This window comes from Rhododendron vialii, chromosome 13a (assembly GCF_030253575.1).
Source record: "Rhododendron vialii isolate Sample 1 chromosome 13a, ASM3025357v1".
Lineage (NCBI taxonomy): Eukaryota > Viridiplantae > Streptophyta > Magnoliopsida > Ericales > Ericaceae > Rhododendron > Rhododendron vialii.
The window spans coordinates 16,021,947-16,036,687 of record NC_080569.1 but is presented as its reverse complement, the minus strand read 5'-3'; the positions used below and the strand labels follow the sequence as shown (position 1 = coordinate 16,036,687).

At 35.1% G+C, this 14,741-nt stretch overlaps 1 protein-coding gene across 1 annotated transcript; it reads left to right on the top strand.

Moving 5' to 3' along the window:
* Positions 1-10,117: 10,117 nt before the first annotated feature.
* LOC131313000 (probable WRKY transcription factor 14) lies at positions 10,118-14,419 on the top strand. The gene is made up of 3 exons (XM_058341039.1): positions 10,118-11,036; positions 11,770-11,913; positions 13,429-14,419. The coding sequence occupies exons 1-3, from the start codon at positions 10,444-10,446 to the stop codon at positions 14,195-14,197; spliced, it is 1,506 nt and encodes a 501-aa protein (XP_058197022.1). The 5' UTR covers positions 10,118-10,443; the 3' UTR covers positions 14,198-14,419.
* The last annotated feature ends 322 nt before the right edge of the window (positions 14,420-14,741 follow it).

The following is a 14,741-nucleotide window of genomic DNA, read 5'->3' as shown; positions in this document are numbered from 1 at the left end:
GGGGGAAAATCACAGGTGGGCAATGAATCCTAGTCGTCCATCTAGACAAGTTTCAATGGCCACGATCAGGTGATGGCGAGCTGGACGGTAGACGGCTAACGTCAGGAGGCGTCTCGCGTGCAGATCAACACCGTTGTCACCAGACAGGACCATTCTGCCGTTAAACATGACTTCAAATACTTACTAATTAATTTGATTAATCAAACAATTAAATCTGCAATCAGTCGTAAGCGTCGATGCAGGGTTGTCATTATTATGAGTCATGATTTAGAATAATTAATAGAGATTAATTAATGGGTATGGCTCACATGGGAGGATGGTTCTGATTCTTGTGGGTAGCAGACAAATTCTGGATAGATTTTTTTTTTAATTAAGAGAATCCCAGTGTTAATTTGTTTTGTAGTGAGAGGAGTACTGAGATGGAACTTTGTCATGCTTGATATTTTACAAAGGTTTCGATTCATTGTGTACAAACTCATTTTTTAATTAAAGATAAATGTGGTTGGATTTAATTGGTTTTTATTGGAATCGATCGGATCAACACAATATTTGATACAATTGATGTTCTCAACGAATTCCAGAAGGAGGATTAATTTAAACAAAGAAAAAGAAAAAGCGAATTCCAAATTAAAAATGAAATGAGAATTAAGGTAAGTTTGCGATGGACCTCAAAATGAGCGAGTGAAGTGAACCGAGTTGGAAGGGCAGAAAAGCTAGCCTCCTAATTACTAAAAGAGAATACTGGAGTAGTATGTCATGCAGGAACGTGGGGGTATGTGTTGTCTGAATTTGCGCCAGTAATAAATACTAGCTAGCTAGATAGAGTGTGATTTCAAAATTAATCGATCGATCTTAGAAATCTAAAAACAAGGGTTATTATGGGATGGATGGATGGGGACCAACCTAGCTACTGTAAAATTTTCCCAGAGAGTTCCATTTAAAAAGTCTCAATAGGTATGTATATAGTAGTATAAAATTTGTCATGGTTGTCAGTTCATAAATGAAGGGATCGATCTATATATATATATGCATGATACAAAAGGAACCAAAAATTGTAAATTTATTATTTGATGAATATTCTTTCTTGCCTAGCTAGCTAGCTTCTAACTTGATTGTCTTTCTTAATATATATATATATAATTAGGCCACATTAGGTTCGCAGTTCAATAATTCCCAAGTTCATGTGGGGAATTTATTTATTTGGCTGGACATGATAGGAGGATATATTGTCAAATTTTGAGTAGTTCGTTTCTTTTTTTTCTCCCCCTTAGAAGAAAAGGGCCGGATATATATGTAGTACAGTATATTCTTTTGAAGTCACTAAATTTTAATACTACATAGCACTTAATTAATTTCCACCGTGTTGTGTCTGAGTACGTACGTAATTTACAAATTAAAGCTAGCTCCCTTAATTATAAGACTCACATTGCTGATAAAAAAAAAAAAAAAAGAAGTTATAAGACTCAGATCCAACTCCCAAATGTACAGTGGTCTGTTCGCATCAAATATGGAATGCTAAACGTTTTTCATATATGTCTGCGCATGCAGGCACTAGGTCAGGTGTGAAACAAAAACCATCTAATTAATCCAACCCAAAACCAAAAATCGGACCACACCGGTATTATTTTGGTTTGGTTTTTAGAAGTAATCGGTTCAATCCAATTTGAGATTTTAAGAAACCAAAATAATTGCTCTGGTTTGTTTGCCCCCTTCTAATCCGAATTCAACTGAACCGAACCGCATATATGTGTGTGCCAGTGTATATATTTATTTTATACTATATTGTGCTATCTTTCGAACCTTGCATCCTAACCATTCAATTATTCACCTTAAGCCCCGTTCCATTAAGATTTTATTTTTTAAATACTTATTTTCCACTTTACGAGACATGTCATTCTCTCACAAAACTTCACATTTAATTTGAAAAATAAGTACTTATTTCTCTTAGCGGAACTGGGTAATCTCTTAATAAAATGCATGTAATTAACGTTATTTTACATATAACATGTGAATCTTTAATGTCATCGTATTTGTAATTTTTTATCCAATATTTAGTGGCTTAACAATTTCCCTCAGCTATTATTGTAGCACGTTGTTTGGACTTTCAATTGTCGTTGGTGGAGATTTTTGCCAGTCAAATGTGCTATGCGCACAGATCTTCTTAAACAGCTCATGCATGGATAGTTTTTTGGTACCCATCTCGGATTCTACAAAGATGATATGAATCACTCTTTTTTTTTTGACATTTTTTTAGCTATTTTTGTAAAAAAAAATTAGCTCAATCAAATTTTGGTAAGTGAAGTATTTTTTTAGAATTCGTAGGGCGGAACAAATTGGTTTGTCTTATGAATTCTGAAAAAGCTCTTGCATTTATCCAATTGAGCTAATTTTAAGGCCTCACAAATTGTTTCGCCCTACGAATTTTGAGAAAGCCTTGGAGTATCTCAAATGGCATAACCAAACTAAAAGATTTTTAAAATTAACAATGTTGATCCTAAATATGGCTCACAATAATATAATCAAAATTAACAATCGCTTAACTAGTAATCAAATTTTGGTCTTTGAATAAGAAAAATAACAATCTTTTCTTTTCAGATAATCAAATTTTATAGGGACCACACACTCTCTCTTTCTTTTCTCTCTCATTTCATCACTATCAATAGACCCAGCGGCTTGCAGTTTTCCCAACTCTCTCTATCTCTACTGAAAATGATTTTCGATTACGGACCCAAAATAACTATTGTGACAATTCACATTGTTAATCTTAATAACCCCTTAAATAGATAACCAAAATGAGGTGTCAAGCTTTAGTTTTCTAATTTTAATTACTAGTGCTAGCACGAGCCTACGACACTACGCATCCCGGTTGGAAGAGGATAGCAGTTGTGTGATTTAGGTGAAAACCATGGGCACTTAACCGGGAAGTGGGAGGATGCACTACAGCCTTTGGATCAAATGAATCTAAGCCGTTCCAATAATTTGTCCCCACACCCTTCTATTTTATATTTTAACTAGTGTTAGCCCATGCCTACGGCACTACGCATCCTGGTTAGAAGGAGATGACAGTTGTGTAATTTATGTGAAAATCATAGACACTTAACCGGAAAGTGGAAGAATCCACTACAGCCTTTGAATCGAATGAATTTAAACCGTTTCAACAACTTGTCTCCACACCTTTCTATTTTATAATAGAGATTATTATGCCATTGGAGTTACCCTTGCCGGGGCTAGCCTCACAAAATTGTTCTTTTACTCCTCTATCAAAAAGCCACCTCCATATAGTCTTATTTTAATTTTTTCTAAGAATCGAATGCCAAAAGCAGTTGAGAGAGAGAGAGAGAGAGAGAGAGGAGATTAGATTCTCAAAATGTCGCCATCGAAAAACAAAGAGGTCGGTGATTCCCTCTATGATTATTGGCCCACTGAAAAAACTTTGAATCCTTCAAATACAAAACAATTAAAGCCACCTCCCTCCTCCCCCACATCACAACCATTTATAATGGGGAGTTATTTCCCCGCTCCCAAATTGTTAAGCACACTCCTAAGGGAGTGCGAAAATAAATGCCGAGTTTATTTTCGCACTTTTCCTATTTAATTTTCGCTGCACTCCTAATTGTTAACTCTTTAGGAGTGTGGATAACTCCTAAATTGTTAACTCTTCAGGAGCATGGTTAATAATTTGGGGAGTGCAAAAATAAATGCCCTTTAAAATTACATTTTCTACGTATATCTATTTATTTAGACATTTATAACATGAGAGAGAGAGAGAGACTTGGTCAAACAACAAGTATATAACCATACACAAAGACTTACATACACTCAATCATAATAAGGGTGGATCCCACATACACACTGGGTCACACTTAATTACAATAGAGATGAGTTCTAAACACACTGGGTCAGTCGCACACTCAATCACAATAGGGATGGGTCCCCACGCACACACTATTATGATTGAGTGTGTATAAGTAAGTAATTGTGTGTTTGTGTAAGTATTGTTGCTTGACCAAATTCTTTAAAGAAAACTAGTACTACGTAGTAAAATATTTGAGCACCATCTTGGAACAGGTCAGACCAAACTCCGAAAAAGAAACCTAACATTTTATTTGACTGAGACGAAAAGCATGTTATCCTAATTACCTTTTGTCTCGATCTCTAACCCTCCCAAATTCTCAAAACAAATACGCCCTTTTGAACTTTAAATTAACATAAACAACTTAATTAATTAAACCTTTAAAAGCAAATCGTTGTCCACTACTCTTCCTCCCAACACAATTAATATATGTATGCATATATAATAAGACCTGGATTTTGTGTCTATATAAGTCTCCATTTGATCATATCATCAAGACCTTAATTAGAATGTTAATAAAATTCAGCATAGAGTTTAATTCGTGTTGAAATGTCATGATTGAAAGCTTCCCTCAACGTCTCACAAAATAATACTAAGTGGTTAGAATTGAATTGGAGCAGTGTATATATATAGTGGGAGCTCTAGTGGATTCTCAGATGAGAGGCAATTAAAGGTAGAAACCAAGAGTCAACCCACGTTGACTCTGTAAACATGCCCTCTAATCTCATAATAAAGTTTCGTACAACTTGATTAGCTTTTCTTTTTTTGAGAAAATCTTATTCACGGAAGAGCCGTGAAATAAAGTTTACGGTGCGCAATCTCACCTGTCCAAAAGTGTTTTGGACGATTCGGATTGAAAATAATTTATCCATTACCGTTAATAGATTATTTTTAATCCGGATCGTCCAAAATACTTTTAGACGGCTGACATTGCGCGGAGCTATAAATAATATTAAGTTTCTCTTTTCTTTTTTACTTCTATGAAGCAAAAAAAAAAAGGACCAAGACTTGAAATATTGGTTGACTTATCAAACTGTATTAATCTTTTGGCAGCGTAATATCCGAGTTAAACGGGTGGGAAATAAAATTGCTTACGTATCAGGGTTGTTAGTTGACATACTAAGAACATCTCCAAGGGAATAAGCAAAATTTTACATCAAATTTGTAGTTTGGTGACCCATGTGACAAGTAAAAAAGTTATCCTTTTTTTTTTTTTGATCAATCGGAATAGTTAAAATTAAACAGAGACGATAATAGTCAGTTTACAGAGCAACATAGCTCAAAATAGACTAGAGCTATATTGCTCTGTAAACTGACTATTATCGTCTCTGTTTAAGAGTTATCCACTCCGAGAGACTCATTAAATTTAATTCTGTAATCACTCTTTTTTACTCTAAAAGACTCACTTTGCTAACGAAATCAACAATTCTGATCACCGATGGTAAGCATTGGATTTGATGAGATGGCAATTTTAATACTAGTGCTTTCTCTCTTTTTAAAGTGTAGCAAGTTTGTTATCCTCCTTAAAGGGTGTTTTGTTTACGTGACTCTTCAAATTTAGTTTGGCTTTAGTTTTGCTAGCTATCTCCCCCAGGAGATGCTCTAAGACTAAGTCCTAACTTACAATTTATGAATATTCTCAAAAGTTCACAAAGGATTTACTTCCATTTTGCACATTCATAGTATCCATATATATATATATGCGGATTCAACATACTCTTTGACACTTGTAACATGGTGAGACATTATATAGCTTTATCAATTCTGATATACGAATTAAGATGACTATATATATACTTATATGATACTGAAGATAATTAATATTGCTGTTAAAAAAGATATGTGAAGTAATTAACCTAGCTATTGAGATCGATACATACTTGTCAAAAAGTAATCACATCACATGTTTCAATAGAATCTCAATACCATGTCATAGGTGACACAAGCACACCTAGTGGGGAACGCTAGCTGCACGTTCAAGGTACGTTCATCTCAAGGCTTCATCTTCGATCCTTTTGTTTACTCTTCTTCATATATATATATCACTACTGATTTTTCAATCATGTATCAGAAACTTAATTATAATTAGTATATATATGATGAGGTGTTTATATATCTATACTAATGTTATGATGACCACATCTGTGAACCAAGTCTTGATTCGCATCTAAAGTGACACCTTTGCTGCAATATATCGTATCATGGGTCCCAAGAAAATCAACAACTGTGCAATCGCTAACGTTTGTTATTTAAACAAAATTGGATAAATAAAATGTATTACAAAAATATAGCTATCATAGCCTTACTATTATAAAATACATGTGTTAAAATATATATATATATATATATATATATATATATATATATAATAGCGAGAGAGAGCAAGACATTTTTCCTAAATTAAGCAATTTGCCTCACTTTTTTTTTTTTCGTCTTTTAGAGATTCGACTCATTTTTTCTAGGTCAATCATTCGCGTTGACGATAACAATCTAAAATGTATAAAATTACGTTCAAATGCTTAAAAACATTCTCTAAAATGAAAATAAATTAAAAAGGCATGTTTTGTTTTATTTGGTCTTTACAACTGTTTTCAACATATAGGTCCTACCATGCATATGCATTATGATCAAGATTTTTTTTGGAAAAAGTTCACTGACCACAAGAATAAGTCATTATTATTTTTTACAAATAATTAATTTAATCCAAACGCATGCTTATTTGCACAACTATACGTATATGTATTCATGTATTATTATGTGTATAAGCAGTCGTATACAGATGTTGACAGGGAAATACACTATTGTTGTCATTCTCTACAAAGAGTGCCAAAGAAACCAGTTGGCCCACTCTTTCGAAAGGTTCGCCGAGGAATGCGGCTACTTGCCGCTTCTTTCCTATTCTTTTATTCTCTTCTCTTTATTTAACGGGCCGGGTTCTATCCCTTTCATTTGTAAAGGAACTTTCAGATTTTTTACGTACTATTTCATTTCCTTTCTTCGAATCATTTTAATTTTTTCTTTTTGATAATTTAGGTGTCCGAACTAGATTACACACTTTAACTATTTCTGAAGATCCAATCTCATTGTCCACTTGCCGCTAACTTACTTGACGATAATAAAATCAACATTATTATTAATTTTTTGCTTCCTAATAATATCTAGATTCTTAAAATCCACAATCAAGTATTATTGAATTATTACGGCATACGTACGCTCACACGTTTTATAATTAAGCTCTTTAGTTAACTACTCTTTTACAAGTTTCAGATAGAGTTGAGATGGTCAAATCTTGTTGAAAATTTTATTATTATTTCTTTTCATTGTAGTAATTTTTTTGTTTCGTCGTCGTTGTCCTTTTTATTATCATGAGACTATTTATTTGGTGATTGTGGACTCTGATATGATTTTTTTGAACGGCAAAAAATTTATTAAAGCAAACTCGACAATGGATACGTACATTGAGCAAAAAGAAAGAGAGAGGAATCCCAAAAAAGAGAACATCCAATGAAAAATTGGATAACGAAACAAAATCCGGATAAGTCTATGAGTGACAAAACACCAAGATTCAAAACCCGGCAGCTGCATCATGACCACATCTGACCCAAACAAAGAAGCTCAACCCAAACAAATAGCATCTGTCAGAGCCAGCAGCAAACAAAAACTCATAGCGGACTCTGATATGGTTGATGTAGTGTCCATGTAATTCTTGTGATATAGCATATAAATGCTATTCTCTTACTATATTTGTTAGGACTTGTAGCTTATACATGAGAGATACCGATAAGTTCTATAATAAGGGTCAGTTGCAAGCGTAGTGGAGTGAAGCGAAGTGCAACGAAGCGGAACGGAACGGAGCAATGCAAGCCCCCCGCGGTATGGTATGGTGTTATAAGGATAGGAATAGATGAGGTATAAATATTCTCTATTGTAAAACTCTATGTACTGTGATCATCAATAAGAAAAACCGTTCTCTCGCTCCCGTAGACGTACCCAGCTTTGGAGAATCATGTATATTGCTGTGTCGATTTCTTTACTGTCTTGTGAATCGTGTGCGTGTGTGTTTCGATCCTAACAATATTCAAAAAATAAAAGCTTTTTTGATTGAAACCTTGATCATGATCTCTTATTGGATGTATTTTTATCTTTCTCTGCTTTTTTTTTAGACCTTCTCTATGATTCAAACTTTCTTTGTTTCTAGAGTAGTCTGCCTCAATGTACCCTTTGTTGAGTTTTAATATAATATTTTTGCTAATTAAAAAAAAACCTTGATCAGGAATTCATTTCTTTGGTTATCGGAAACGAGAAAGTGAGTTTTGAGTAAATTTATCCATGTTACTAATTTCTTGTTTTCGTTGTAGAGTGAGAAAATATGGTGGGAAAATTGGGAATTTTTTTTTTCAAAATCCAAATTCATTGCCATTGTCAATTAAAGTATCCTATGAAACAAGCAGGGGACATAACCCTGAAATCAAGCATCAAAATCTCAAAAAAAGACAAAACTCTGGACTACAATAAGCGTAAGAAACGATAAAGGCCAGAGTAGTTAGCCTACGAAACGATGATATCCGACGAGCCGATCAATAAGAAGACGTTGCCCGAATGACTAGCCTACGAAATGATGATAGCCTACAAAACGATGATATTTGACTAGCCTACTAAAATTCAGCTTGTTTATTGCATTATAAGAGCTCGTACACATCGTTAAGTTTTATCATCATTTTGTTTCACCGTGTAAGTGGCAGGATGTGCGATTCTTTTTGAATCTCCGTCTCTGTCACCTATATTCTTTTAAGTATAGAATCAATCACGGTCATTCAATAAAGCAATGATAGAAAAACTTGTGATTACATATAATAGGAAAATTGAAACTCATTGAGATACATTTTTTTTTTCATCGACAAAAAGAAAACTGACTTCAGTTAATAAACTCGAAGAAGAGTACATCAAGAAGGAATGGTGAGAAATGGAATCACTGCTAGAGGTATATATCTCCAAAAATTAATGCTAGGGCACAATCATCCGAACACAACACCAAATACAACTTCTCACATACACGTGGGTACATGTATGTGAGATATTTTGTTTGGTGTTGTGTTCGGATGGTTATGCACCTAGCATCTCTAATATGTCTCTGCTACTGCTAGACTGGTAGTGCCAACTAGCCAATGAGATACCAAAATATTAGTGACACATCAATTTATCACACTTCAATCACACTCCTCTCACATACAGGTGTGTCCTATTGGAATGAGATCCATTGAAATACATGATCTAGAATTATTTTCAATAGGTTTTTCCGTTCCATGAGCTCACTCCTTTTTTTTGTTTTCTTTTTGGACAACAGTTGCTAAGTTATAACTTCTTTTTCCCCGAAAGTTAGGGGTGTCTGGGTCAGTTTATTAAGTACACTTTAACTAATTCTCTCCTTGGTCTGGTCAAAGGGTCAACAGCGTGTCATACATGTCAGAACTAGAAAATTCATAAGGAATTACTTTTTTACGGCCTGATTTCAAAAATCTAACCCTAATCAATTGTGTGGATTGCCAACCAAACAGACTAACTCTTGGGTTTCAAAGTTTTTTTTTCTTTTTTCTTTCTTTTTGGTAATGGAGGGTGTCCCGAGCCAGCTTGCGTACATCTCAGACTAATCCTTACATCCCCTCCCATAGAGGTTTCATACGCTTACGCGTGGGGGTAAAGTAATCCCAAAAATTATTCACAAAAAGAATTGAACCTAAAACCTTAGGATGGAGTAAACACCTAAGTTGCAGGCCAAAAACTTGGCCAACCCTTGAGTTTTGGGTTTCTAAGTTATAACTTGCTATCAAATTAATGAAACTAGTAGCATTAGAATGAAACCCGCCACGGCACATGTGGAGACAAATAGAGACAAATAGAAAGTGAAGAGATATGCTGAAATACTATGATAACATATAGTAGCATCCCTCCACTTCAATACCACATTTTGAAGTCGTTTTGATGTGAACTTCATTTATTTGATGAAAATGTGCAATAAATAAAAGTGTCACATCATATGATATTCAATATATATATGATCACAGTAGCTAGCATTATTGAAAATTAACAAACACCAAAAACTCATAGGGAGAACAAAAATATGTTAAAGTAAGTATTAAATTAGCTTAAACAGTTACAGAAAATTGACCCTTTTGATGATATGTACTGTATTTATGGATAATTAAAAATGACCCAGCTCAAGACCTGCTAGGTTTAAGTAAATTATTACAAGTTTTAAACTCTTTTGTCTTCCTTGTTGCGTATGGAGAAGAGCTGTTTTGTGTGAAAAGTCAGCGTCTCTCTCTCTCACATCAACCCTTCTCTCCTTGTCTATTTTTGAGCAGAAGAAGCACCAGTTTCAACCCCTTCAGAAAAACTTGAGATAGTCCTTTAACAACAAAAGTTCATCAGCATTTTGTACACATACATATCCAAGTGCATGTCCCTTACGTCTGTTTGGCGCAAAACATACCAATTACCAAACCAAAGAAGACTCAAATGAGTGGCTCTTTCATTCAATACGTATCGGTTGATATTTAAAACTCTAATTGTCACTTTCTTCATTCAGAATAATGGAGAATTACCAAGGTGATTTAGCCGACATAGTCCGAGCGAGCGGCGGACCTAATATCGGAAGCGGAGGTGACAGTTTCTCCGGCGAACTCCCCCTCCCCCTCCCCGACTGGCGTTTTCCGGCCGATCCCATGAATTACATGGAAGAACAACCGGTCGACGATTTCGGAGACCCGTTTTCGAGCTGCCTGAGGGATCCACTTCTCCATGAGCTTGAAATACCAAGTTCAGGGTTCTTCAACGACTCAACAGAGATGATGAAAACAAGTGGTGTGGAAGACACAAGTCGCACAACCGCCTCGTTTGGTGGCGGCCGTGGCCGTGGCGGAGGAGGTGGTGGTGGGATTATTCTTGAGAGGGAGATGAAGAGGCCTCCTAATATATTCACAAGGATGCTTCAGATCTCACCAAATGCTAAGATGCCGGCCGTTTCGCCATGCGATTCTCCGGTGGGATTAATTAATAAGGGTTCTTCTTCTCCATTAGTTAATCCTAATCATGATTTGATTAGTGTTAATACTTCAAAATCTTGCTTGGTCGAAAACACCGGGGTCCAGATCTCATCTCCGCGAAATACGGGCATCAAGCGAAGGTAATTTAATTTAATTATATTGATTTAATAGCTAGAATTAGATCGATCTTTAGATCATAGAACTAAAAACAAGTTAATTAATTGGCTAATTAAATCATACAATCCAAACAAGCTGAGGTTTTTAAGTGTAAAATTAATTACAGTAAATTGAATTGGTTATATTAAAATTGCGTTTTACAATAATTCAGGGTTTGGTTCTTAAGAAGTAGGGTTTTGTGGGATAAAATCTGTAAATATGTGTCTCTATTTTATGTGAGAATTTATATTGTAGCTAAAGATGGGAATTAGGAATTTTGGATTAGTTGCTTTCTGTTAACATTAATTACAAGGGACAGGCACAATAACTTGATGGGTCTTGATCAACCTAAGAAAGAAAGTAGATTATAGCTCATAACTTGGGTGTCACAATAATATTCACAAACTTAGCTTTCATATGTAGTTATCTCATAACTGCTTTATATATATATCCAAAATAAAAAATAAATAAAAACCCACCTGAAAGGATTTCTGCGTGTTTTCATTTTTCTGAGAAAAGAGTTTACAATCACTTTCATCTTTCTTAAAGGAGAAAACAACCCAAAAACACAATCGATCACTTCTGAAAAGCAGAATTCAAACAGTTTTTGGCGTTAGTGATCATGAAATAGATTTGACAAATTCCTCGCTAGCTTTAAAATTTCCATCAAATTTAATTTCTGACACTTTATGATTTATAAACTTTTTACGTACACAGGAAGAGCCAGGCAAAGAAGGTGGTATGTATACCAGCACCAGCACCTGCAAATAACAGGCCAAGTACTGGAGAAGTTGTTCCATCTGATTTATGGGCTTGGAGAAAGTATGGCCAGAAACCTATCAAAGGTTCTCCTTATCCAAGGTATATAGAATTCCCCATATTTACTAACCACTAGGAGTAGAATTTATTAATGCTACTATCATTTTTATTTGACAATATATAGAATTCCCCATATAAAACTGTCTTACTAATTCTTTGGGGGATACAGTATCCGGATCAAGCTATTTTGCAAGACCAACTTGATCCTCGCCCTTAAGGATCGAAGTCGGGATCCCAGTTTGATTCTTTATCATTTATATATACTTGTGCAGACCTATTATTTTGAAGAATTTCAATTGTGCTAATATTCATAACTTTAAAACTTGTGCTTATGCCTGGTTTCTTTTCCACTTCAAAGCATATGGACCCTGTTCGTTTTGGGTTCTAATGGAGCATGTATTTTCTTACTATTATGCCAAAAGGCAATACTATTACGGTGGCATTCTCTTGGCAAGCTAAAGATATAGACCAATAGCAATAGCACATATATAACCCAAAATTTCATTTTCATTAATATCAATCACATTAATATATATGTATATATTATAAAGTTCGTATCGTTTCTTATTATTATGGAATGATGCTTTTGATCCCTTGGCATTCTCTTGGGAAACTAAACATAGAGCAATAGCACACATATAACCTAACATTTTGACTATTGTTGATAAGAGAGTTGACTTTCAATTGGTTAAATGTTGGCATACATGTAGCTTGATGATCATAGTCAAATAGAGTAGGTTTCAACAATTTGATTCAACAGGTTGGGTTATCACACAAGAGAAATGAGAAAAGGAAGACAATGTTGGATTCGTCCAATGCAAATGAAATACTCCCACATTTGTAGAGTACAAAATAATTGGTGCCGCTTACACTTATGTGTTTTATCGGGAAAAAAAAAATTTCATTACCGTAAAGGGCCAAATGTGAAATGGTACAATAAGAGAAGAAAAACGTAGAGAGAGCTTCCAAGGTTACACTTTTGTTGTTTTTTGGTTTTGACAATATCGCACCATTCCAAATGGTGCAACCCTTTGAAGGTTTGTTTCTAGCTCTGTCATTGTCTCTCCCTTTTTGGTTTGTCACTTGCAAACATCCTCTCTCTCTCTCTCTGTGGAAAATAACCACTAACTGAACCTTTAGATAGTGGTTGACACCTTACATTGCAACTGTTGAATAGAGAATTATCATAATATTGAGATTTCTCCACCTAATAGTCTTAGACTAAAGCTTTAAGTTTATTTAAAATTTCTACAATGGCAAAAAAATAATATGGATCTTTGATATTTGCCAATATATGGGCTATTTAACATCCGGTATATGGGTGAGTGCATGCAAGATATATAGTATCATCTTCTACATATAGAAAAACAAGTTTCCAATCGCGACTAAAACTCGTAAACATTGTTCAATGTAATCATTCATGTCAAGTAATCTTCAAAAAAAAATCATTCATGTCAAGTAAACAAAATTATCAGTTTTTCTTTTCTACTTTTGTGGGTTACTTCATTTCATCGCAAATTATAACATCTGAATGTATATGCATATATATATATCCAGGGGTTATTATAGATGCAGCAGCTCCAAAGGTTGCTCCGCGAGGAAACAAGTCGAACGGAGCCGAACAGATCCGAACATGTTAGTAATCACCTACACTTCGGAGCACAACCACCCATGGCCCACCCAAAGAAATGCTCTCGCCGGGTCAACCCGGTCCCAACCCTCAAAAACTAACTCATCAACTTCTTCAAAGAACAACAGTAATACCAATTCACCAGCCCCTCATAATTCTCAAAAGGGCATAACAATAACAACAACAACAACAACAATAACAACAACCAGCTTGAAAGAAGAAGAAGAAGAAGAAGAAGAGGAAGAAGAGAACAAGGATCATCACCATCATGCCAACATTGCTGGATCGAACGGTTCATTAATGGTGAAGGAGGAGATGATGGAAGGGTTCGATCCAAAGGAGATAGAAATGGAAGATGGTGATGGTGATGGCGATGGCAATGGTGGTGGTGAGTATGGTGAATTAGGGTTTCCACAGAATAGTTACAGGCCGTTGTTGCCACCTGAGTCAACCCAATGTGATCATGACTTCTTTGCTGAGTTAGGAGAGCTAGAAGCTGACCCTCTTAACCTCTTGTTCACCCAGGCCTTCTCAGGAGATCATGAGGATAGGGAAAACCACCACGACAACAACAAGGCCAGTTCTTTGGATCCATTCGTCGGGGCCTTTGATTGGACAGGCAACAATAACAACAGCAGCAACAACAATAATACATTGCTTGGGGAAGCGAAAAGGGGGTTCATATCAAGACCTTGAAACAAAAACTCCTAAATTCAGAACTTTATCTATAGGTATTCTAATTAATTATGTTCTACAAACATAATTTTTGCATAGAATTTTCAGACAGAGTGATGTGGCATTTTCTTGCTTATTATCGACTAGAACACTTTATTCGATATCGTAAATGCTTAAATGTCACTGACGCATTATTCTGAATGAATTTTTAGATAAAGATTTTGTTTGTAAAATCTTTTCTCATATAGTGATATAGTGGGTTTTTCTTTCTTTTTTATTTGGGTGGTACGATTCCTTTCAAGGTCATGTGATAAACCTGCCCACATTCTAGTCCTAGTTTTTCACGTGGGGAAGTTTTTTTTTTTTTTCTTTGCTTTCTTTTGTTGTGTTTTTTTTATGTTCCTACCTTTTTAGTATTTCCATTTAGTATTACAAGAAGATCAGTCAGAAGAAATTAGGGGGAAGGAGGAGAGAGTAAAAGGGTGTGCTGGTTGATTGGGAGCAGAATCCATGAGTCCCACATTCCCTTTGGAATATTATTGGATGGGACAGAAAGTAAAGGAAC

Excerpts from the sequence above, each read along its gene's own strand:
- LOC131313000 (XM_058341039.1), top strand. The coding sequence starts at position 10,444 with ATGGAGAATTACCAAGGTGATTTAGCCGACATAGTCCGAGCGAGCGGC. Across the intron at positions 11,037-11,769 it reads AATACGGGCATCAAGCGAAG|GAAGAGCCAGGCAAAGAAGG; the intron begins GTAATTTAATTT and ends TTACGTACACAG. Across the intron at positions 11,914-13,428 it reads AAAGGTTCTCCTTATCCAAG|GGGTTATTATAGATGCAGCA; the intron begins GTATATAGAATT and ends ATATATATCCAG.